Genomic DNA, 26,089 nt, shown 5'->3' on the forward strand with positions numbered 1-26,089 from the left:
TGCACCGCTCTAGAAGCTCTTTCATCATCCTGGTCTCATGTCGTGCTAGGTCCTTGATCAAATCCAGGTCTCTGATGCCCCTAGCCAAAGCTGCATGCTAGGTTTGGTTGTCTAGGTCTCAAACCTCCAGGGACTCCTTCGTGAACCTAGTGACATATTCCCTAAGGGATTCCCCAGGATTTTGTACCACGTTCAACAAATTGATCGTGGTCTTCTTTTGCTTGACGCTGCTTTGGAAGCGGCTGACAAACTGCTCACAGAGTTCCATGAATGAACTCATCGATCAAGGCATAAGCCTTGAGAACCATGAAGTGGTTGCACTCTTAAGGGATGTTGGGAATGCCAGGCAGGAGATCACGTTGGATCCCCCATATAGGGTCATCATCCCATTGAAGTAGTTGATGTGATCATTTGGATCCGTGGTACCGTTGTAGAGCTCGAAGGTAGGCAACCTGAATCTGGAGGGGAGAGGTGCGCCCATGATTTCTACCAAGAATGGATGTTGGCCCGATATGGAATGTGTTTTGCCTTTCGTCTGCTTCTTCAACCCTTCCAACTTCTCGTCCAATTCTCGAAGCCTTTTATCTAGCTCCTCCTCACGTGACTGTCCGTCACGCCTAGTTGCGCGCATTGTGAACCCTCTCTCAACCTCTCCTTGATGTCTCCTCCCGTCGTGAATTTTGGCATGATGGTGAATGGTCACGACGTGATGACCCTTAATGTGAATGTGAGGGACTTTCTTCGCGGTAGGTCCTACTGGGCCTTGGTGTGCGACTTCCTCCTAGTCATCCTTGGAACACTGACCTTTTGATCGAACCATCTTGATTAGGTTCCACCGACTGGTGTGTCAGTGATACCCCAAGTTCTGATCGGATCGACAGATTCACCGATCTCTTGGGATGATGTGAAGGATTTCCTCACTGGTGAGTTGAACTTGCGCGCCTTGCGAGTCTCTCCGATCTTTCACCCCCAGGGGGTGACCTCCTAGGGTTTTGCTCTTGTCGAGGGATTGGCTCTGTCCTTGGTGGTGGCAATGCCCTACGGCTGTGGGACGTCACCCGCTGCATTAGATAATCTCGAAAGAGTCTTTGGTCCTAGAGGATCTGTCGCTGTAAGTCATTGATCTGACCTATAGTTGCTGGCGCTTTAGGGTCAGGAGCTGCCTCTATGGCTACTTCGTTACTGAGGTTGACTACGTTGACATGCTCGTTCTCTGGGTTCTCCATCTCCTGGGATTCATGATCATTGGCTCTCCGACGAGAGCGCTCCGGTGGAGGTGACCCATTCCTCTCCCTTGCAGCGTTGGTGGAGGGAGAAGTATTCTTATCCTGTGGTGCCATTGAATGCTTGAAGAAGGAGCTAGTAGTTACATTGGTTAGCGTCGTTCCCACAGATGGCGCCAATCTAGTGCGTCAAGAAATCGCCGGTGGGTCCTTCGGGTGCCGCAACCTACAAAAGGACGTCAGGGACAAGGGAGAACCGGTGTGGCTCCGGCCTAGGACTCTCCGATGCCTAAGTTAGATCTCTCTGAGCAACAGATGAATTGTTGGAATTCAAGATCCCCCTAATGGGATAGATTACCTGGGTATTTATAGCTGTGTATGGCGGTAGAGAGTCTAGGTGGTTGGTGATAGTCTCCTTGGTAGTAGAGTCCATCACGTAGTAGATCACCTCCTCTTGGGAGGTAGAGTCCGAGTAGGGAAGGTGTTCCCTAACAGATGGACATGTGCTTCCCTCCGTGTTGGATAGGATCCTTGAGGGTTGAGTACAGATAAGATACATCTTCTTTGGGATAAGATCCCTTTGCCGATAGGATGATGTAGATCATTGTGGTGACGTCATGCTAACCTGTGTAGTGATCTTGGTCCTTGAGTGACCTACTGAGTCTCTTCCTCTTGGACCAAGGATGAGTCTCAATGTGGCTGGACCTGGGTCATTCTCTTCTTCCTATCGTGCCACATGGCAGATTGGAATTGGCCCGTATATTTATGGTTTATCACAAACAAACATTGATTTTGATGTTTTATAAAAAACTTACCTTTTTTCCCACCCATTTTTTTCTACCAAACAATCGAGCCCTTAGGACTTTTTAAATCTACACCCCAAATATCTCGTTTATGTCTCACCCGTCTAAAATTTGTAAGAACAATTAGATCCAATACTAGATTGACTAATGCCTCATCAACATGCATCTACTTCAATAAATATGTTGAAGGAAAAAAAAAAAAAATTTTAAGTGGGTGGTGAGATTCACACACACCCGTTACAAAATTGTTATAAGGAAATAAGTTTATACCTAGATTCACTGGTCATGTACTCATGTACCAAATTTCACACAAATGAATTTTCTATGTATCTTTATAATGCTATACAAATTGTGTAAAAGAAAAATGAGGTTGCCTAATTAACAAGGACCATTGAAAAATTGAACAATGGGTCATATTGTTGAGATTGACTATCAAATTGGGATTTAAGCCTATATAATAAGGGGTTTTACTCTCTAACTAACAATCAAAATGCCCAATCATCTTGTCAACATAACAAAACTTAGAGGGGTGTGAAAATTTTCAAGAATGAGATGTGTGGGAGCAGTTTTCCTAGAATGTGGATGACAAAATGATTGATGCGGCATTGATCAACTAAGTACTGAGACTCTTTTATCTAAAAATTTGGGAAGGAGGTCAGAGTTTTTTTTTTTCTTTTTTTTGGGAGGTGTTCAAGTGTAAGCTAGAAAGTAACAAGCATGAGAAGTGGACTTATTAATACATATATATATTTTTTTTCTTCTCTCTCTCTTCAAGTGACAAATCAAGATAATTTTTGTCCTCTTCCAGGTCAGTGGCATGTTTGTAATTTTCTTATAAATTTGGACAAAATTTTTAATCATATATAATGTCAATTTTTGTTGACTAATGAGATGGATGAAGAACCTTTCATAGCATGGACCCACCAATTAGTGAATATTATTAGGACTACAATATGTTATTGCTTCCATGCATAAAGTCATGGAAGATTCTCCACAATTCATGGAGAGATTACTTGATTCTTGGCACTGATTGAATGTCAATTCTGTAGGTGTATTTGGTACATGTATTAGTTTATTAAAAGTAAAATAGTTTTCAATGACTAGGTCTATAATGAAATCTGAGAATCTAAAGTTTTGCAGGGTTTATAGTAGATTAGCAGTTGGAGACCTAGCTTTCACTAGATAGCAAGGTAGGATGGCCATGGGAGCTATTTGTGGTACTATATGATAGGGAAAATATTCTCCGTGCTGCAGCGCAGCTTGCGCCTAGGCAGATGGGTAGCCTGTGTAAGGGGACAGGATGATCATTGTGCCTACCCCATGTGCCTGGGCGCAGGCTGCACTGTGGCACAGAGAACAGTGCCCCTATTATGATATCATTACTCTCTTGAACACTTATTCTGTTTCTATAGATAAGATAAATATGTTTGTAACTTGTTAGCTCAAAGGGCCCAGGTGCAGGAATAATGTTGTACACTTACAGTTAATGCACCATGTGGTTTTATTTTCTTGTTTTTTCTTGTCCTTCTTATATATAAAAAAAAAAATGATAAAATTTTCTGAACTAGGGGCGTAGTGTACGCCTAGACATAGGGGTGAGTGAAATATCTGACCCACCCTCCTAAATGATCCAAACCCTACCCCATGTGTCTCGACGTAGTCTACGCCAAGATGCACTGTTGGAAAGAATGTGCTACCATAAAAAGAAGTTTCATCTTACTTTGAGTAGACAAGACAATGACCTATATGGTTTTACGTATAAATATTGGATTGACCATATTGATATTGGTTGTGATTGATGCCAATAGTTGACTGATACCATATCGGTGGCATTGGAATAAGGAAGGGTGAGACGGTTAAAAACACCAAAGTGTCGGTTTTTCTAAAAGATAAAATGCTCTGATCCGGTCCGACATGGCCGATCAATAAGATGTTGGTGATCAATACGATACTAGCACCGATACCGTGAACTAAATCCATGGTGACTTACTTAGGCATCGGACAAAATCGCCCTCTGTCGGCAGATAGAATGTCAATCTATGTCTTCTGATTTCATTGGTTCAACCCTAATGCCATATAGCTCGATCAACTATAGCCACTTAGGTAGCTCAATGAAGAAATCCTTCAACATTGCTTGGTAACCCTAATTGAAGATGAGATTGTGAAAGCTTGGCCTACATAGTTTTTGGTTAGTACAACTACAACCCCAATAAATTGATCTCTGCTTGGGTCCAGCTTCTACCGACGATCCCATCAATGAAGAGGAGGTCATTGAAAAGGAAAGGTTCTTCCTTCCTTCGCCTTGCAATTCTATTACCTGCATTTTTAATTTGGAACCCTTTTGCAGCCATAGAACATCATATCGGGTACTATATCAATCACTGCCAATACTGATATTGATATCAATACTGGTCAAAAATTTTAATTTTTGGTTGGCCGGTACAACTGATCTATATCAGTACCCATTATGGTATTGATCTCCAGTAACACTAATACCAATACAGCCAATATGATACCAATACCTAGAACCCATATCAATATTGATTTCTGACAACATCAATATGGCCAATATGATACCAGTACTTAAAACCCTACTTTTATAAGTATTGTATAAATTTGGAAAAAAAACTTTCCACTAAAATTACCCTATCTTAAATTTCTTTTTTGAAGTTATCCTGCTTTTAAGCTTTTACATCTCCATTTACTTTCATGTTTTTAAATGCTCCGACTGCCCTTCATTTTCTCCTAGTAACTTGCTAATCTATTTAATCTATCATTCTTCTTCTATTTTTTACTATTTTTGTTATTAAAATAGTAAAAAATGAAAACACCCACCCGTTTATTCTCTCTCCCATTTTTTATATTCATTTTTTTCTTCAAGTTTTCTATTTAATTACTTTTTTATTCAACAGTTTATCCTCATCGTTCATCTTCAAACCAAATTGAATTGAGAAAAAAATCCAAGAAATTAGAATCAAATCATTTCACTATGGTCCGAATGTCCGATTCGGTTCAATAGTAAATGATCGTTCCATTTCCATTTTGACATCCTTACTTGGGATCATATTAATGTCATGGTTTAAGCTTTTAAGGGTATTAGAACCCAACAAATAATGATACCGATTATTAATACTTACGGTTGAACGATCTGTATCAGTCTGATACGATGAGTTATGAGTACTTTTTTGGGATCAACCATTATATTGGCAAACCCAAAAAAAACATGAATTACAAGTTTTTACTTTTTACCCGTATTGAATCATCATGGCTGATCTAATTGAAAACCCCAATACCATAACCAAGGCTTTAGTAATGGGGAATCGGATCAGTATCGATCTTGGCCGATATTGATCATCCTGAACTGGGTCAGATAGGACAGAATTACCCAAACTTTTTTATTATTTTTTTATTCATGAGCCATACTAATAGATTGGTATCTGTTATGTGTCTAATGGGTCTCATTCTAGTGTATAGCTACTAGATTGGACCAGCCTAATTTAAGATAGATTAAAAGGTTTAATTTAACGCGTTTCATCAGTTTCGAAACCTTTGGCATATCGATTAAGTACCTAACAGTATCAGATGAATTAAGAATCGAGATTGGCTTTGACAGAAACTAATGGGATCCGGATGAATCCGCCGGATAATGAATCGGTGTGGTCAACAACGGATAAATAAAAAGGAAAAAAAGAGTGGAAACAGGTGCAGAGAGTGAATGGGCTATTCAAAGAAACAACGAAAACGAAAGCACGACGAAATCTACCCGACAAAAATGACAAAAATGACAAAAATGTTATCCAATTCCTCAATTATAACTACTACTCACTCACTCTCCCATCAATCCATCCCTCCATGTTCTTCTGCTGTTTTTCTACATGCATACGTTAACACGGTTCAGAATTTGGAATTACAAACAAAAAAAATAAAGAAGCGAGAATTCACCGGAAACAGGAATGGCGTATTGGCTGTCGGTGCCGACACTTGGATGCCCACCGACAGTATTACCGGGTAAGTCTAGTGACAACCCCCCACTCTTTCCGGATCAGGTGTACGTGCGAGAACGTGAATTTCGGTTCTCATACGCTCCTAAATCAACACGTGGAAAACAAAGGGAGGGTGAGCAGGGAATTTTCACGTACATGAACGATTCAGAGTCGTTCAGATGGAATTCAATCTGGGAGAATATTCCATCTGAACGGCTGTGAGTCATTCACGTACGCTCACATACGTGAAGAGTCACTAGACTCGTGTTCTAGGTGGGGGAATGCAGGGGCTACTTACGCAGATGGCAGCCAATGAGAGAGCATGCTGGCAAATACATGTAGCCCATCTTTGATTATCCACACATTGATCCGGATTCTTTATATAGTTCTCACCTTTTCGCTTGGGTTCTAAGAATCGGTATTAGATTGGTTGTATCGATCAATTCATATTGGTATCTAGACCAGGAACAGATCAATGGTACGCTACTAATAGAGGGTAAAATGAAAAAAATAATATTGACATGATATCTTTAAGGGCAAATACATCTCATACGATTGATAAAACCTAATACATATTGACATCGATCTATATCAGTTTAGGAACTAGCATACCCAAATACATCTCACATATATATATATATATATATATATATATTGGTTTGTTTAAGATGAAGACTTCTCACATAGTCTTCAAATCTTCATAAATCACAAGTCATAAGACTTACAATCCCTCATAACGTTTTCGTGTCTATTGTTTCTGTTATTTTCTTTCATTTTATTTATTTATTTTTTTTGGGGGGGGGGGGGTGGGTTTTCTAATTTTTTCATGGAGAAAAGTTCTTTGTTGGAGAATATACAAAGGGGACAAAATGATCACCTCGTCCCATGGAAAACAGAAATCATAACCCATGATATCAACACGTGCACTCTCATTGGCTCCAGTGCACGAGCAAGGGTCTGTTCCACAATGTGAGTGACTATGCTGCATTGGACAAACAAGGATCCCCTTCTCGTGGGATCTTGTTTTTCCATTTGACATTTTTCATTTAATTTGAATTCTTAATTAGATGACTCCCAAGTCTTATCAAAATATTGTAATCTTTTATTATTTATTATTTTATGGTAAAAGGTTTTGTGCATACTGAGTGTGAGAGTTTCCCCAATAACAACTGAGGAGGGGGAAAAAATGATCAGTAGCCACCAAGAGAAGTCGATTCTTGATCATCAAGAATAAAGCAGCCTATCCCCATAGCCTTGGTGTTGGAAGAGAGCTGCATCAGTAAAGAAATTAGATTTGAATATTGTGGTAGTGCTGCCAATGTGGCACATGTACTTATCATATTATAGAGATTTGCTTTTCGTTTAATATTATTATTAAACCAGACATGATATGTTGACATTTGTCATAAAGAAATGATATTTTTTTAAATGTCACGAGGCATCTATTCGGCTACGTGAATAGATGATGTGTCCATTTCGACCATTGGATAGAGAAAACATTGTTTAGATTAATCACATGTAAAATTTTAGAGTTTAATTCAATTAAATATCCGCTTTTGAATTGACACACATCTTATATATGTCCACGCATTTGTACCAATACTCTAGATATCCTATGCACTTTCAACTTGGAGCGTGTCACACTCCGGCCTGGTTTATAAGAACCAAGTGTGACTGGATGTGTCTCACATCCAACTAACCCACCAGGATCGCAAGTGCAGTACTCTATTCGCAATCATATTCATAAATACAGAATTAAATGCAGCGAAAGCAATTAAATACATAAATAAGGCAGCAATAAAAAAAGTCTAAAGCTGAAGTATGATATATATATATATATATATATATATATATATATGGAAGAACTGTGTTACATTGTTTCTTCCAAAAGCAGTAGAATAAAACAAAAAGACTTATTTACATAAACTATACAAAAGTGTATAAACAAAAGAGGGGAAGAAGGCTGCTCTAGTAGTGACTCAGGAGAATGCGCAGTCATTGCACGAGCACGAAGCATCGTGCACCACCGTGTGAAGAGTGTCAACTCTAAGAGCTGAACGAGAGTCCTGTGTAGAGGAGACTCCCACAGAAGCACCAGAAGCAGTAGTAGAAATATCATCTGAAAAATAAGGTGATCACAAGGGGTGAGCTCCACTGAGCCCAGTAAGAAAATGCATGCAAATATATCACAACAGTCATGATGAATGTCTTAAGTAAGCATGCTCCTAACATGGATACTAAGTCGCATGAGGTATAAGTACTACTGTAATAGAATATTAGCATCGGTCCCGGAAATACATAACCAGACGTCGGTCATCCGAGCGAAAGCATTCTACTACGGTGGAGACCCGACAGCTCAGGCATCATACATTTGACGCTAACGGACCTCCAGTGACTAACTCTACTGTTTGTTCCCACAGTGGAGCGGATTGCTAACATGGGACAGTGAATGGCATTCCAGAATTTATCTTTCGGACCTACCACAGGTTATCCAACACCTCTTCTCCTGTTGGTAAGGGACGTAGTATTGGGTTTATGAAGCATCCTAACCCAATGCAGTCTAGTCATGATGGCATATGTATGAACAGTTCAATTTTAGAGTAAACAGTACATCATTAACATCATTGTACAGTATCAAATAATATCAATTCAATACAGTATGCCAATGCAACCTAATCACATGCAGTCTAATGCAAAAATTATAAAGCTAATAAACTACATGATCTGAACAATAATAGTGATGCATGACATGGCACACTGAACAAAATGAAATTAAGACATTATACACACTAAAATTAAATCAAATTCTCTTATCTGAAGCTGTAGATTAGTCTAAGTCAATTATCCTCCAAAGATCCCAGTAATACAGATAAGAATAGGGTATACAGCCCTGGATATTAGACAATTCACAAAAATTAGTTTTTGTGATGGTCCAAGGTCAAGCCCTACAGGGTCCAGGTCACAAATGTACTAAAATAAGCAGCCAAATGCAGGCCTCCAGGGAGTCGGATGACCGCCCCTGGGCTTGCAACTCCATCCAATTACCTGGCCAGAATTGGGGTTTTTAGCCCAGGTGCATGGATCTTCACATCCATGGTCTGATTTTTGACATTTAACATTGTTCTAAGGTGGGTCAACATGGAATTGTGTTTTGATTTAAAAAACCACAAGAATTTGGGGGGTTTTTAGTTAATTAATTACAATTACCCATTTAGGGTTTAATAAACTTAAGGGTTTCAACTGTAATTTGATGGACAACATGAAATTGGTAGTCTAACATCAGGTCTGAACCATTATTGGTCTAAATAAAAGGTCAGAGATGGGTTATTGATCGACTAGACCAATATAACTAAGGTTTAATGGCAAATTTTTAACATAAATTCAATTAGAGATGAAGAATGGAGAAGATGAAAATGGAGTAGCATGTTTTCCATGGCCTACCTGAATTCAGCAACAAGAAGAGATGATGGTAGTAATATCTTGGGCAGTAAGAACTCCAAATAAGGCTTAAAAGCTCCAAGATCAGGTATGTAACCAAAGCCCTAAGGGGTGGCTTCTCAATTTCCTCTTATTCTTCTCTTTTCTCCTTCTCTTCTATTTTTTCTCTTTGGTTTTTCCTTAGGCTGAATCGATTTCCTCTCTTAAGTCTTTCTTATTTGTGAATTGTGAATAGTGTAAATAGGTTTATATTTATAGTGGTTTAGTTAGGATGTGTTTGTTTAGTTAAACAAAAATCTGTTTTCATAATTACTTCTAAAATCTGATTTTAGTTAAAATTAGTTATTAATTAGGTTATTCTAATTATATAATGATGTCATATGACATCAGGGGTAATCAGGGTACGGGTAAATGTTGGAAATAGGATTTTCCACTGGGGATGTAGATCCCATAGAGGCAAATTACTAAACTACCCCTATTAACTCTAATAGGTTAGTATGATACACTATAAAATACAATAAATCACACTTACAATGGGTTTAATTGATGGAAAGGTTCTGCATGCTATCCAGGCAGCAGATCAGACACAGGTAGCTTAAGTGCGGGGTTCCATTGGAGTCCTCTGACTCCAGAAGGGCAAGTTGGGAAGAATCCCTAGAATCCTTCATAGGTGTGTCAAGTGATTGATCTGTATCCTCGATCGATGCAGCCCATAGCATTGAAGCAACCATAGACTGAGCACTGTTACCTGAAATCACACAAGTTCCAAAGTTTAAATTTATTGCGGTTTTCACAGAGCGGAAAACAAATGGTTTAAATTTTTATTCTTTTAAAAAAAACATATATTGATGGTTCCAATTTTGTCGAGTAATTTTAGAAAACATCACATTCCATTGTTACATAGATAACTACCTTACAAACATGGTATGATGATTTACATATTTACATTAAAATTAAATTGATAAGTTATTGGAGTCACAATTGCTTGTGACATTTCAAAAGCCACGAGACATATTTATCATCCATTTTTTCATGGTTTTAACTATCTAAATCATTCGTTCCTTCTCAATAAAGTTGGTAGAGTGCATAGTAATAGCTAAATTACTTTGAATTCAAGGTATGCATATCAAAAACACAAAAGAATATTCGATTGATTAAGATTTTGAAATTTGGCACATGATTAATCTAGATCATGTCCTCTCTATCCAAAGGTCGAAATGGATACATCATCTATCTACATGGCAGAGTTTGATGTTTGAAAAAATAACAAACCATTGTAACAATAATATTTTCTAAATTTAAAAAAAAATAAATAAATAAAAAAAAGAAATATCATCGGCTCGTAGCTACCACCATCGGTGTCGTGAATGGAACCTGAAAGGAAAATTTGCATGTGAAGTAATATTGCCATCTTTCAATCTATTAATTACATATTTATAATTCTATTTATAATTCTATTACTTAGATATTTTAATTTTGAAAGGGAGAGAGAGAGAGAGAGAGAGAGGATTAAAGCACCTAACTGTATAGTCTATGCCACCAAACATATTCGAAATGTTATTTTGGGATTGGACAATGTTGGCTCATGCAACATTCATTTTCATGCATTGGAAGGGCATTTCTGTCATTTCAACCATGTGAATCAGATTTCAGAACTTCATATCTTTATTCACACGCACTTATTGATATAATGATGGAGAGGATTCCCTACACTATCTAAGCGGTTTCAGTCTAATAAACGAACCTTTTTATTTACCAAAAAAAAAAAAAAAAAAAGGAACCCTTTTGGAATCTACAAAAAGGAAAAGAGCATCTATAATGCATCACCTCTCACATGACCGATATGTGAGGGGGTGATAATTTCATTTTTGAGCTGGCGTTGTATAAAACTTTATCCCAACAAAGAGGAGTGAACCTTTCTTCCCATACTGAGGAGTGAGTGACAGACCACTTGTGTTCTCTCTCTCTCTAGATCCCAATATGCTCCGGCTGCACTTGTTTGTAGCCGGGCTGTGGAGTTCCAATACTGACAATTATGTTTCTTTAATTGGGAAAAGCTGTGTGGAAGGGTGATGAAGGTAAAAAAAAATTTTTTTGGGGTTAAAGACGAAGGTAATTCTAACCGTTGGATATCTATAGAGTGATTTTCAATTTTTGGTTTTATGTCAAATTTAGACTTTTACTTTTTTTTTTTTTTTTAAAATGATACATTCCCATGTCAATGTTTGGTGCAGGAAATTATGCCATGTTTAAGAAAACTAAATTTTTTTTTTGGGAGTCAGTAATTAGGGTTTATAATTTGGCCAGTTCAATAATATGGGGTCAAGACCTGAGAAAGTTCTTAATTGTTGGGTTACAACAAACTACTCCAGCTTGAGGCCAAGCTCATCTATTGACACATTTTCCTTACTCAGTTTTCTCCCACAAAGTTGGATTTATGATATAGCAAACTTCATACTTCAGCCTTTATGGCAACACAACCAGATGTTGCAACCATTGAGGTAATTGTGAAACCATCCATCTTGTGAAATCACTATCTAAATTACAATCAAGTCCGAAATTTGAGATTTTATCATCAATGACAACCTATCTCCCCCATACACACCTTTTGTGAATGAATTAACATCAGTAAGAAATCAACCATCCCAAATTCTCATTGCTAGGTGCAAAAGGAACCTTTCCATTCTTTCCCCAAGGAAAGTGTTCTCTAAGGAGAAATGGAGCTCACAGGTGGAATAATTTAAGGTCTGTCACTTGAAATTTCTTCCCCCAGTCAAGCCTCCCTATCAGCAACTATTAATTTACTCTTGAGTGACAAAGACTTGCCACTTGAAAAATGACAAAAACACAGCAAGTGGTGAAAGTTACCCACAGAGCATGACATCTGCCCCTCTGTAATCATCAGATGGCCATATTTACAGAAATTGGTCAGTTTTTTTCTTTAGCCAAGCCATGTTGAGATATCAATGCCCCTGAAGTCGTGGGTGATGGACATGTTGCCTATTGCTGGAAATCAGCCATAGACTTTTCTTCTATGCATCTCCTGCAAAATTGCTTTATGCATTCCTGCCCTATGTATTTAGATCACATTTATACTTTGACTTTCAAAGTTCTTCTTCTTGCATTTGAAAGGAGAAATAGAAGCACAAGGAGTATGAGAACTGTCATGCCTAATGATAAAATCTTCCAAAGAGGTGCCCCATATGAACTGCTGAAAGTGCTCATTTGCTTCTCCTGCAAAATTGTTATTTCATATGAATTAACTTACAATGTAGGAAGTATGGCAGATTTAGAAAGATACCAACCGGAGAAGAATACAGTCTATGAACTGTTGTGTTCGCAATGAGGATAATAATCTTATACTATACATGTAACTATAATGCATGCAACTCTGTACGTAGAATATTAAAAACATGGATGAGGTGGTAAACAAATCGTCTTTGATACCCATCCCCTATTATGGAATAATTTGGAGGAACAGTGAAAGAATAATGCAATTAATAGAAATAGAAATGGCTTTGAACAGGTTTGATGGCAAAACAGGATTCATGTAGCTGACCCCAGTCAGTTGGTACAAGGCTTTTGAGTCACCAAGAATAATGCAATAAATAATAATTGAATAACTGGATAAATGACAATTAGTGGGGATGATGTGTCAACTACCAATTCAGTCAGAGAATGATATCAAGCCCTAGACCTGACCAGAAAAAATAAAACCTCAATTGTGTGGGAATTTGTACAGTCGTGTATTTGAGAAACTTCTGCTCTCTTTGCTTTAATAATGGAGTAAACTAGACATAATAATCAAGATAAGTTCCATCTTTGCTCATGAACTTAGTAGCTAAAACAAAAGAAAGCACAATGCCAAATTAGAATCATGGAGAAATGTTTTGGGACTGAAAGGTTTAAGATGAGGTGGAGAAAAATGAATACTTAGACTGTAACTCTAATAAAAATAGGAGCGAAAATGGATGTGTTAGCATTGATAATAGGGAGATCCACAAAGAAGGAAAAATTAAAGATGATGTCGCACACAGAAATAGACAAAGGTGGATAAAGTGGAGAGGTAGTTTGGAGTGCTGTTGATCGACAGCTTAGGATGTTGAGATGGATCTGACAAACCCAGAAAGGATAAAATAAGAACTACATGGATTCAATATAGTTTGGGAAAGGTTCCATAGGTGACATGTTTGTGAAAAGTCAAGGTGGTTTGGCCTTGTATGGAGAACATAAATGTACAAACAAAGATAAGTGATATGATACAGATTAAAGAAGCTGTGAACACGGGGTAGACCCAAAATGATTTAGGGAGTAGTGAAAAGAGATAGAAATTGGCTTTAGCTCGGGAAATAACATGATTTTAAATAGATTGAACGGGAAACATGTTTTGTGCACCCAACCCCATTTAGCTGGGATAATGCTTAGTTAAAGTTGAGTGGACTTGGCTGCTAAGAACAAGTATTTCAGAAGGTAAGGAGAATAGAGGTTCCTTTCCTCAAAAATTAACTTTGAATCCTGCAAGACCTTTGCTCTGCCTTGGGTACTTTACCATAACTTAAACCACACATGTTCTAGTGTTATTCTTTTTTTTGGGTTGGGGTGTTGGGGGGGGGTGGTGTTTATAGGAAACCTCTAATGTTCTTAAGAACCAAAACAGTAGAAGAAATAGGAAGAGAGGCCAAGTGCAAACATTGATAAGATATAGTTCTAGCAGACAAAATGGGCACTAACCACTTCTACTGACTTCTGCATAAGATGCTTCCTTTGCTGTTCAAATATGTCTTGTGCATACTTGTATAACTCCACATCAAGGTTGTTCAGCGACAATATCTGCTGGAGTACCACTTCAGGAACCTGAAGGCGTGCCTGTTGGATTCATAGAGGGAAAAATATATCAAAATAAATCCATTTCAGCAGAGAGTTCCTAATTTCTAACTCCAGTCTAACATCATGCCCCCGGTGCCGGGGGAAGGGGTCATTGCGAATGTGGATGCTTGTAAATAGAGCAGATGAAGAAAAACCTTTCTCTATTAATTGGTTTTCTATAAAGTGATTCTTATGGACAGTCAAATAATGCCTTTTATCTATCATAACTTGAGAGTTAAATCTTGAGACATTTGTTTGACAGGAACAAATCAGATTAGAGTGAAGGCATTAATACAATTCCTTAATGACGAATGGTTGCTAGATGCATAGTTGTCATGGTGTCTAGGTGACCAAGGCGTTGTAGGGGGCCAGGACGCATGGAGACCAAGGCACCTAGACACCAAGGCATCGCCTAGGCAACACCTTGATAACTATGGCTAGATGAGCTACTAAAGGATTCTTCCTCTAATCCTAGAAAAGCAGTCAGTTGAGTTTTTTTTGGGGGGTGGAGGTGGGGGTGGGATAAATAGCCAATTGAGATCATGGACTGAGGTCTCGCCGAGATCTTGGAAATATCTCATTTTTTTTTTCAACTCCGAAATGATACCAGGGACTAAATGGTAAAGCAACATCGACTCGATCGAGACCGAGATCTCAGTTCAACCAAAACCAAACCAAACCCAGGTTATATAATACATTATCTCGACCGAAAGAAGTTGAGATTTCGACCGGTCTCGGTCATCTCGCTGGTTTCAGTAGAGTTCCAAAAACTGGTGTTTCATCCCATTTTTCGACGGAAAATCGTCGGATGACACGGAGATACTCGTGGAAACATCGATCTACAATAAGACTGCAGTGATTTGAAGCAGATTTGAGGATTCCAAGGTAAGCCATTTTTCCCTAAATCTAATTTTTGCAAAAAAAATATGTTAAAATCTTGGAGGTAATCAGAGCATTGGGTTAGGTTTTGTGGACGACATATTCACAACCCCAACCAAGCCATACATGCCAATGGTAGTTCGACAGCCACTATCCAATAGCAGTGGTTCGATCTCATCGCAACCGTGTTATCCATACCCTAAAATAGGGTACCTTCAGTTTGTTGATTAGTCCACTTTTTTGTATTGTGTGGAAGAGTATGTGTGATTCTTCAGCAACACTATGACATGGGAAGCCTGTGTCACAGATAGAGGCTACCTTGCTTCGGCAGAGTCAAGCAAGGTCTTAAGGTTTTGATCCAGCACGACACTCGTTTCTATGATAGAATTGGAATGATGTATTAGTATTTGATGTATTTTAGAAGTGAGAAGTGACTCGAGTGAGAACGAAAAAGGAGTTGATAGAGGTCTATGTTAAGATTCATGTATTTTACATTTTTACATTTCTAATGCTTATTTAAGTTGTTTTACATTAATTGTATGCTTTCTACTACTAAACTATGTGTCGAATAGGGCCTATTAATAATTTAATACGTCGTAGCCTACCAACCTAGGGTTCGAAGTCAAACTCGTATTTGGACTTTGATTTTTTCAAAATCTAATAGTGTCGTGTTTAAATGGCCCAACATAGGCTATATACCAAGTTTCATGACCTAACTAGGTCAAAAACCCACCGAAGCCAAGCACCGAGTTTAAAAAACAAAATTGCACCAACTCACCGAGATCTCGGCGCAAGTCAGTTTTCTTCCTAGCCGAAACCAGGTCCGAAATCGAGACCTTGAACCATGATTGAGATGCTTTAGTAGTTGATGCTACAAGATTTGTGAATTTTAGTCACTATACATTTCCTTCTTTGATGCTTGAGAATTTTTTTGACTACAAATTTCCTTCTTTGTCAGACTTCCTGATTCGCGTTTGTACTCTTTTACTACCATTTCCAAGGACTCAAGAGAATGGTTTTAGATTTCAGGAAAGGGCTTCCTCTATTTCTTAACATAATATGGGGAACCAAGGCCCTTTATAAACATGACTAATATGTGATATTTATTTAAACATAGCTGCTAATCAGCCCACCATCCTCTGGCCCTTACTTAAGTATCATCCAATTTCTTACTCCACCCCAAAAGACACTATCGAGAACAACAATGTCGTGCAATATTGCAGAAGAGCCATAAGACCACCTGGCAGTTCCTTTCATCATCAGCTACGGTTCTTTGAAGACAAAGAATCAGCTCTTCCTTTGATTGAATAAAAAATCCAAGGATGAAGACTTAGAAGCATTCTGAGACTTTGGTATTTAGCAGCAAAGCTGTATTAACCTTAGGTTTTGGGATTTCAAAATTGATGAGTGGCCTCATTATAAAATAGTAAGATAAGCTGGATGAAAGATGGAGTGCAGCTTTAGCCTAAATAATATAGAAATGGGGAGTTGTTAAATTTGATGACCTAGTAATGTATATAAAGGAATAAAACAGTACCAACAACAGAAACGAAAACAGAGAAAGAACTAGTTTTTGAACGAAATATCATAAAACAAAAATCCAGCAATCAGATGGACCTGATATTCAGGTCGAGATCTCCTATTAGTGAATGAAAACCTTGGTGAAAGTTTCAGCAGGATCCAATGGCTGAATCAAAGTATAATAGTGAATCCTAATTAGAATAGGATCATAGTTCAAGGTCTTGGTTTCCCAAGTTTCCAAAACGAAACCCATATGTAATACTGTATCGACCAGGGTTCGACATATTTCGACAATATTTCAGAAATTTCGATAATTTTGACCAGTTTCGACGAATTATAACCAATTTCATCCAGCCCAGTTTCGACCAGTTTTGGTAGTTTTGATCAGTTTCGATAGTTTCAACCAGTTTTGACCAGCCCATGACATGTTGAGTTTTGCCCAAAAAATACCAGATTTTGACCGAAACCTGGGAAATCTCAGTTTCCTGTCTGGTTGAAACCAGCCTTGAAACTGAGATTTAGAACCTTGATTAGGATAGGGGTAGAACTGTCAAATTAGGGGTCTGAGGAATGATCGGATCACAGAATATTAACCCAATTCAAAATTGAAGTTATACTGTTAATATCAGAATAATCAGATCAATAGAAAACATAAGAGGAAGATTAGGCACAGCCCCACTAGTAGCCTGCGTTTCCAACTTGAAAGGAATTGAAAATGAAACAAGAATCTGTTATAACTATTGGGGTTTTGGAGGGGTCTTTCACTTTTATTGTCCCTCCCCGCACCTTTGGCTGTGTGTGTTATGTCCGTGACACACATTCGCCTGGAAAATTCGAACATCGAGGTTGTTAGAGTTGTTAGATCTTACGTGATAAGGGATGTTTGGGAACTAGTCTTATATCTAGTTGCCTTATTGTGTATTTTTTCTATTTCTTACCTTTCTTATCTTTTACCTCCCTAGGGAGGTATATGTAATATTCTCAAGCCTATTAATGAAGTAATATAGGTGTGGAGAGATCTCTCTCACACACAACCATTACAACCGAAATATTTTCTTCTCCTTCTTCTTCTTCTTCTTTCCTCTTCTTCCCCCTCTTCTACTTGCTCTCCTAACCTAAATCTCAACTTGGTATCAGAGCTAAGGGTTTGAGAGTCGTATCCATCCTCCTTGTTCCTATTCTTTTCCTCTCTTTGGAATCCTAGAACATAAGAGATTCCAAGGAAGAGGCTCTTATGTAAACTGCTTGTTGAAGGAGTCTGAAATAGGTTCTTTACAACCTATTCAAGTGATTGAAGCTGTCCCTTGAGCTACATTGAAGCCCTTATGAAGTTTTGGAGCTTACCAAGCCTCAGCTAGGGTTTCCGCCAGGTTTATGTTGCTGGCCCTGTCTCTCCTCATCTCGAGGTGTGTTTAGACCATGGAGTAGCTCTTTAAGATCGTACCAGGATCCTATTTATGCCTCAGATGTTTGCTCTTGATGGGAGCATAGCTCATTTTCGTGTGACCTTTTTTCTGCCCAGGTAAAGTTGAGACTAATATTTGGTCCCGATTCTTGCATTTGGAGTACAATAGGCTCCCCTCTTAGTTGAGAAATGATTATGGACATCTTGTTTGAAGTCTTGGAACATTGTTAAGTGTTATTTTGTTGCTTGGAAAGTGTTTGGGTGAAGGCTGGTCCAGCTTATACTACTTTTCTTCTTTGCTGGAATTTCATTTTTCTGTGTTGGAATCATTTCTTGGGTTGAGTGTGTATTCCCCACCATAGTTCGAGAACTCGCGAGATCTCGCTGAGTTTCTCGGTTTTTGGAAAAGCCGAGACGATACTGCCTGCGAATCTCAAAAGTGCAATACCTCGGCAAGAACTCGGCGAGATCTCGGATCTCGGTTCGGATCTCAGTTTCAACCCATTTTTTTAACCCACCTACCACTTAAATACCTCACCTAACTCGACAGAACTCGACATATCTCGATGAGATCTTGGATCTCGAGTTGACCCAAAGTTGAAGCTTCGAGTTGGGAAAAAAAAAATGCACCAACTCGGCGAGATCTCGACTCGTCTCGATTTTTCCAAGAGCCGAGTTGGTACCGAGACCCGAGTTTTAGTACCTTGCTCCCACTTGCTGTTGGTATTCTTGTTTATGGTTAAGTGTTTTTTCCCTTACACTATGGTTGATTCGGCAACATCTGGCCTTGGTTCGGCTGATTCACAGGCCACTCCAACAGCTCCTCAATTGGTTTATGAGAGCACCCATCAATAGATTTCCTTTGTGCAGCTTGATGGCACTAATTACTTGGACTAGTCACACTCTGTGAAGCTTTCCTTTTGAAGCAAAGGGAAACTTGGGTACATTATAGGTGCTATTAAAGCCCCAGAGCCTGGTTCACCTACCTATGAGAAATAGGAGACAGAAAATTCTATAGTTATGACATGGTTAATCTTCTCCATGAAGCCCGAGATTGGGAGAAGGTTTACAAGAAAAGAAACTGCTAAGGCAATCTGGGATAGTGTCTCCCAGACCTTTGATAGAGTGGGTGACCCTGCCAAGGTCTATCACCTTCACCAAAAAATTAAATTAATGAGGCAAGGCGACAGGACCATTTCTGAGTACTACAGTGCTTTTCTTAGTCTTTTGGAGGAGTTTGACCACTACAAGGACCTTCAATTGACTAACCCAGAGGATGAAGCAAAGGTGTATCGGACTCTTGAAAAGGAGTGTGTCTTCTCTTTACTTGGTGGTCTGAACCCTGACTATGAGCCAATCAAGCTCCAGATCTTAGGCTGGTCCCCCTTTCCATCTCTTAGTGAGGTCTGTAGTTACTTATAGAGTGAGAAGACTCGGCGTGCTGCTATGGAACCAACACCAGTACATTCTCTTGAGCGGTCAGCTCTTAATTTGAGTTCCTTCCGAGACACCCGTGGAGGTGGTAGAGACCAGGGCCTAACCGTGAGGAAGATAGAGCAGTGGTGACAGTGGAGCCAGTTGGTGCCAATGGAGTTGGTTGAGACAGGTTTAAATGTGATCATTATGGGAGGACTGAACACACTGATGCAGATTCATCACCAAATAGGGCTTGTTTCATTGGGAATAAGTCTAGGGTTGGATTACATACATGTTGGGCCTTTGATCCCATGGGTTTCTAATGTAATAGGCCACTTTTATGTGCCTAAAATATGGGTAAATAGGTTGCATACGGGATTAGCTCCCATACTTAGTTTTATTTCCATACTTAGCTTTTTATTTGGTGTTTTAAATTGAACCGGTTCAACCAATGGTTCAATTTAAGTGATTTTATTAGTTTTTCTTTTAGTTGTTTAGTTGGGCTGGATTAGGACTCTATTTTGAGTCCATTTCAGTTTCCTAGTCAGTTTAAGTTAGCTAATAGGTTAGGAATAGGATTAGACCATTCTTTTTTAGTGTCTAAGTCTATTTTTGAGTCCTCTATATTAGTTTGTAAGGGAGGCCAACATTGTACACGAATTTTGATTAATAAAAACTCAGCTTTATGCTTGCTGCCTTTGTTACTGCCTTTGCTCCATCGTGAGTGTGTCTTGTGAGTAATATCACGGTGAAGAGATTGGTGGACTCCGATCGACTCCTTGCATCTTGTAGATCGGGAGGTCCTTCTTCTTATTCAATCGAGCTTCTTCAAGCTGCTGCTGCTGCCTTTGAAGGAGATCAAACTAGTAAGTACTCTTAGTTTCCTACATATATCCTTCCCCTCTTCATCCTCTAACCTAATCCACACACCTCTCCATCCATCAAACCCTAATTTCCATTAAACCTGCAACTCCTACCTCAACTAGGACTCCCTCATAACTACAGATCTGGCCATCAATTTTGAACCATACTTACAGCCTATATTCTCCACACCTCTCCCTATACTCGACCTTAAACACAACCCTTAGTCTCCACTATAACCCCTCCATTCCCCCGCTCCATTAAAACCCAAAACCTGCAACTCAATTCTGTCCAGAATTGCAGAATTTTAAAACCTTCCCAAATCCTATTATTTTTATACCATATTGACCCCCTAGACCTGCCCATTAATACCTTATAAACCCCTTTCCCAATATCCAACCTAAACCCTAGGAATTGACCTAAATCCTAGTGCTGTCCATTCGAACCAGCAGCCCCTTTTGTTATTTGATCCTGTTGTTTGGCTCCTAGTAGGTCTCCTACCTATCTAGGACTACACTACACACCAAGGAGAGGTGTTGGCCTCTTCATGGTCGTCCTCCTGCTACTCGAGGTCGTGGTGGCCGTAGAGGGGGAGCTAGAGCACATTCTATGATGACTGAGGCAGATGCTACACAGGATGACTCCACTTTGGCAGATGCGGTGTTTCAAAGAGTCATGTCACAGCTGAGCACATCTCCTGTACCCACAGTGGCCAGCTCCTCCTCATCCTCAGCTTTGCAGGTCTCCACCTCAGCTTCTACTGCAGCCTAGTCTTAGGTCATTGACTCTGGTGCCACTGACTACATGACTGGTACGTCCCATTATTATGATTCCTATACCATTTGTTCTAGTAAGGATAAGGTTAGGGTAGTCGATGGTTCCCTTTCCTCCATCTCTAGTAAGGGCAGTATCCCTGTTACATCATCTATTTCTCTTACTTCTATTCTTCATGTCCCTCACCTTACTCTTAATCTTTTATCTGTGAGTCATTTGACTAAATCTCTTAATTGTTGTGTCACCTTTTATCTTTCTCATTGTCTTTTTCAAGATTTGGTGACGCAAAGGATTATTGGTAGTGGACGTGAGGAGCAAGGCCTTTACCTTTTTTAACCTTTTTGCCCACAACTCAATCCTTTGTGTGTGGACGAAATGATAGTAGTTTTGTGGAGTCTGTTATGTTATGGCATTGTCGTCTTAGCCATCAATCTTTTGTTGTAATGAGGAAACAATTGCCTTACTTATTTTCTTCTGTTGCTTCTTCTCATGTTTTTCAATGTGAACCATGTATGTTTGCCAAACATTATCATTCTTCTTATCCATATCCTGGTAATAGAACTGCTGCTCCTTTCCATCTTGTGCATACTGATGTTTGGGGACCTTCCCCTACTACCTCTTTATTTGGCTATCGTTAGTTTGTCTCATTTGTTGATTTTTCTTAGTGCTACTTGGACTATTCTTATGAAACATAAAAGTGATGTTTGTGATGCATTTCAGAATTTTTATCAAATGATTCTACTCAGTTTGATACTAGTATCAAAATTGTTTGATCTGATAAAGGGGGGGAAATACATGTTTAGTGGCCTCCAAGCCTTTTTTACTAATAATGGCATTATCCATCAGCTAGCGTGTGTTGACACACCCCAACAAAATGGGGTTGCTGAGAGGAAGAATCGCCATTTATTGGAGGTCACTCGTAGTTTCTTGTTTGTCATGCATGTCCCCAAGACCTTCTGGTCTGTAGCTCTTCTCACTGCTTCCTTTCTCATCAATTGCATACCTACCAAACTTTTTGATTTCAAATCTCACTTAGAAGTCTTATCCCCACAGATTTCTGCTTTCTCTCTCTCCTAATGTCTTTGGTTGTGATTGTTATGTACATGTTAACAAATTACATCGCACTAAACTTAATCCTAAAGCTCTCAAGTATCTCTTTCTTGGGTACTCTTCTACTACCAAAGGTTATAAGTGTTATCACCCCTCTTCTCACAAGTGCCTCATCTCCAAAGATGTCACCTTCCTTGAGTCTGTCCCTTTCTTTGCCCCTTCTCAGCATCCTCTCCAGGGGAAGAACTGTGGGAGTGAACAAGCTGCTGATTTCTTTCATTCTCCTTTACCTACCTCTCCTTTTATGCTTGAAATTGGAAAACACAGGACTGTAGATGTGGTTGATACTGATGATCAACCAGCGGTGAATACAGAATTGGTTGTTGAAAATGGTTCTAGTAAGGAAAATGATTACCACATTAAATACAAAGGAGGTGAAGGCTTGCATAATGAAGGAAAGAAGACCTACCAAGAGTCCTCTTTGAATCTAGATCCACGTCCTGAGCTTCATCCTTCTCAATCATGTGACATCCCTTCTACTCCATCTGATTTAGACCTTCTTATTGCTCTTAGAAAAGGGAAAAGAGCTTATACTAATCCTATAGCCCAGTTTGTTTTCTATGATGCTCTTTCTCCTACAGGTCTTGCCGTTATTGCTGCTCTCTCTACTGCTTCTATTCCTAGGAATGTTACTGATGCTATGTCTGACCCAAAGTGGAGACAAGCTATGTCTGAGGAGATGATGGCTCTTGAAAAGAATGGTACTTGGCAATTGATGGATCTTCCTAGGGGACGTGTCCCAGTTGAATGCAGATGAGTCTACACAATCAAGTATAAATCTGATGGTACTGTTGAGAGATACAAAGCAAGGTTGGTGGTCAAGGGGTACAGTCAAGTCTATGGGATTGACTATCAGGAGATATTTACTCCCGTGGCTAAGCATAACTCAATAAGAGTGTTTTTATCATTGGCTGCCAATAAAGATTGGTCATTATATCAGTTACATGTGAAGAATGCCTTTCTTTATGGTGACTTGGAAGAGGAAGTGTACATGCAAACCCACCAGGCTTCAAAATGCCTTCAGCTGAAGGGAAAGTGTGTCTCCTCAAGAAGGCACTATATGGACTCAAACAGTCACCAAAGACATGGTTTAAGTGCTTCCAACAGGCTATTCTGAAGAATGGATATTCCCAGAGTCAAGCTGACCACACTCTCTTTACCAAGCGGGGCAATGGTACCATCACAGCCCTCATTGTCTATGTTGATGATATTGTAGTCACTGGAGATGATACGGCTGAGATAGAAAAACTAAAAAACTACTTGGCTCAACAGTTTGAAATCAAAGATCTGGGTCCCTTGAAGTATTTCTTAGGCATTGAAGTATCAAGGAACAAGAGAGGAATCAACATATGTCAACGGAATTTTATTCCTGATTTGTTGACGGAGACAAGGATGTTAGGCTGCAAACCAACAAATTCTCCTATTGAGCAGAATCACAAACTAGGAGAAGATTATGGTCCTCCTCTTATTGATGCAGGAAAGTACCAAAGGCTAGTGGGGAAGCTTATTTACCTCTCTATGACACGCCCTGATATCTCTTATGCTATGGGAGTGGTGAGCCAATTCATGCATGCTCCAAGAGTGGCCACTTGGACGCTGTGTATCGCATTCTCAGATACTTGAAGTCTTCTCCAGGGAAAGGACAGTTGTATGCAAGGCACAATCACTTGAGAGTGGAAGGTTTCACTGATGCCGATTGGGCTGGATCCATTACAAACAAGAGATCTACCTCAAGCTTTTGTACCTTTGTGGGAGGTAATTTGGTTACATGGAGAAGCAAAAAACAGCATGTTATAGCCAGATCCAGTGCAGAGGCAGAATTTAGAGCTATGGCTCATGGAGTGTGTGAACTCATATGGTTGAAAAGGCTTATTCAAGAATTGGGATTTGACACTGAAGGTGTCACACCCCGGGCCCGGTTTATACGGGCCAAGTGTGACTGGATGTCTCTGACATCCAACCAACCCACCAGGATCGCAAGTGCAGTACCCTATTCATAATCATTATCACAATACAAAATTTAAACACAGCGGAAGCAATTTAAATATAGAGATAAGGCAGTAATAAGGAAGTCTAATGATAAAACAGTTATATATATATAAAAGTGAAACTGAGTTACAAGACTATCCCACACTGTAGTTTAGAACCAAAAGACATATCTACAATAGTCTATATACTAAAGTGTTATAACAAACAAAAAGAAAGGAAGTAGCTTGGTCTGTCAGGCAGCTCAAGAGAACGCGCAGTCATCACACGAGCACGAAGCATTGTGCTCCACCACAAGAGGAGTATCAACTCCAAGAGTTGAAGGAGTGTCCTGAGCAGAAGAGACTTTTGTTGGTGGCAACCTAGTAAAATCCCATGTATACCCCCATAATATACACTAGACAATTCAACACTTTTGTTGGTGGCAACCTAGTCACATAGCACTGCAAGAAGCAAAATGTGGTGGCTAGACCAAGCGCCGAGGCTGAATTTCGTGCAATGGCTCAAGGTATTTGTGAGTTATTATGGCGTCGGGGGCTACTTCAAGATATTGGTGTTCCTAGTTCTCTTCCCATGATGCTATACTGTGACAAGAAGGCTGCAATCAGCATAACCCACAATCTAGTTCAGCATTATCGTACTAAACATGTGGAGATTGACAAAAATTTTATTAAAGAAAAACTTGAGAGTGGCCCTTGTTTGTATTCCCTTCGTGAAGTCTGAAGATCAGCTCGCTGATGTGTTCACTAAGGGATTGAGTGGAAAACTATTTCATCCTTTTGTATCCAAGTTGGGCATGATAGATATCTATGCTCCAACTTGAGGGGGAGTGTTAAATTGTATGGTGTATATCGTGGGGGTATCTGGATACTTTAATATGTAATTTTTCCTTTGTCATAGTAAGGGTACCAGTGCAATTTTCCTCTTTGAGGCTTCTATTATAAATAGAAGCTTGGGTGGTCTAACGTACTAACCAAGCATTTCAGTTCCAAACTCTTTCTCTCATCTTCTAACACAGTTTTAGGCGATTCTGCTGGAAAAGGAGAAGGTGATGTTTTTAAAACTTTGCAAACTGGATGGTTAAGATGAAAAGATTCCTGGAAATGGACAGTCATGAACTCTTGATCCGTTTGTGATACGCCAAAATGGCAAAACGTTGTGACAATAATAAGGACCTTATTCAATATTCATCTTGTTCCTTGTGGTGGTCACTTGTGGATCTTCACCATCCCAACCACAGTATGCACTGAAATGGACAAACAGGTCCAAAATTCTACAATCATTAAAACAAAAGATTACCACAGACTCACAGAAGATGACATAGAAAGACAAGATCACCTTCAACAATTACTTTTAAGAAAAGCTTTTATTTCATGTGAGTCTTACCTCTTTTGTAAAGTATGCCGGGGAAATTTTCTTCAAAGACAAGGTCCGTCGACGAGATTGGGCCTTCCGTAATCTAGAAGTGCACTCTTCATAAGTTTCCATCAGTTTTCCCACTGTCATCTGATTTTTCTGGTGGTTTCACAACAGCCACAAAATAATTAGGGGGAAAAAAAATCATATTCTACAACTCAACATAAGAGACAGAATAAGTCTCAGTTTGTGGAGTTTGGGGGGGGGGGGGGGGGAGGGGGAGAATTATTTTTTTAATATATTGGAAGCGATCTTACATTTTCATCTGTTTCTTCCATATTTTCAGTAGCAGAAATGTCACTCCCGTTCTGATCATTGATGCTATTCTAACATTCAGATAAATTCAAACAGTAAGGATGATCCCATACTTCAAACATTTAAAGCATATAATTTTGAATTTTCAGACAT

General features: G+C 39.2%; 1 protein-coding gene across 4 annotated transcripts in view; it reads right to left on the reverse strand.

Moving 5' to 3' along the window:
• Positions 1-11,985: 11,985 nt before the first annotated feature.
• The window catches only part of LOC122656749 (protein-tyrosine sulfotransferase-like), a 40,377-nt gene continuing 26,273 nt past the window's right edge, over positions 11,986-26,089 (reverse strand). For 3 of the 4 annotated variants that reach the window (XM_043851387.1, XM_043851388.1, XM_043851386.1), the window contains 4 exons: positions 25,939-26,007; positions 25,652-25,780; positions 14,179-14,313; positions 11,986-12,681 (listed from right to left, as the gene is read on the reverse strand). In XM_043851387.1, the coding sequence (XP_043707322.1) occupies positions 12,538-12,681; positions 14,179-14,313; positions 25,652-25,780; positions 25,939-26,007 (477 nt within the window). In that variant the 3' untranslated portion in view covers positions 11,986-12,537. Of the gene's footprint in view, positions 12,682-14,174; positions 14,314-25,651; positions 25,781-25,938; positions 26,008-26,089 lie in introns of all 4 variants that reach the window. The other variant, XM_043851389.1, reaches the window with a different exon arrangement.

Source organism: Telopea speciosissima, chromosome 3, assembly GCF_018873765.1.
Source record: "Telopea speciosissima isolate NSW1024214 ecotype Mountain lineage chromosome 3, Tspe_v1, whole genome shotgun sequence".
In the NCBI taxonomy this organism is placed as follows: domain Eukaryota; kingdom Viridiplantae; phylum Streptophyta; class Magnoliopsida; order Proteales; family Proteaceae; genus Telopea; species Telopea speciosissima.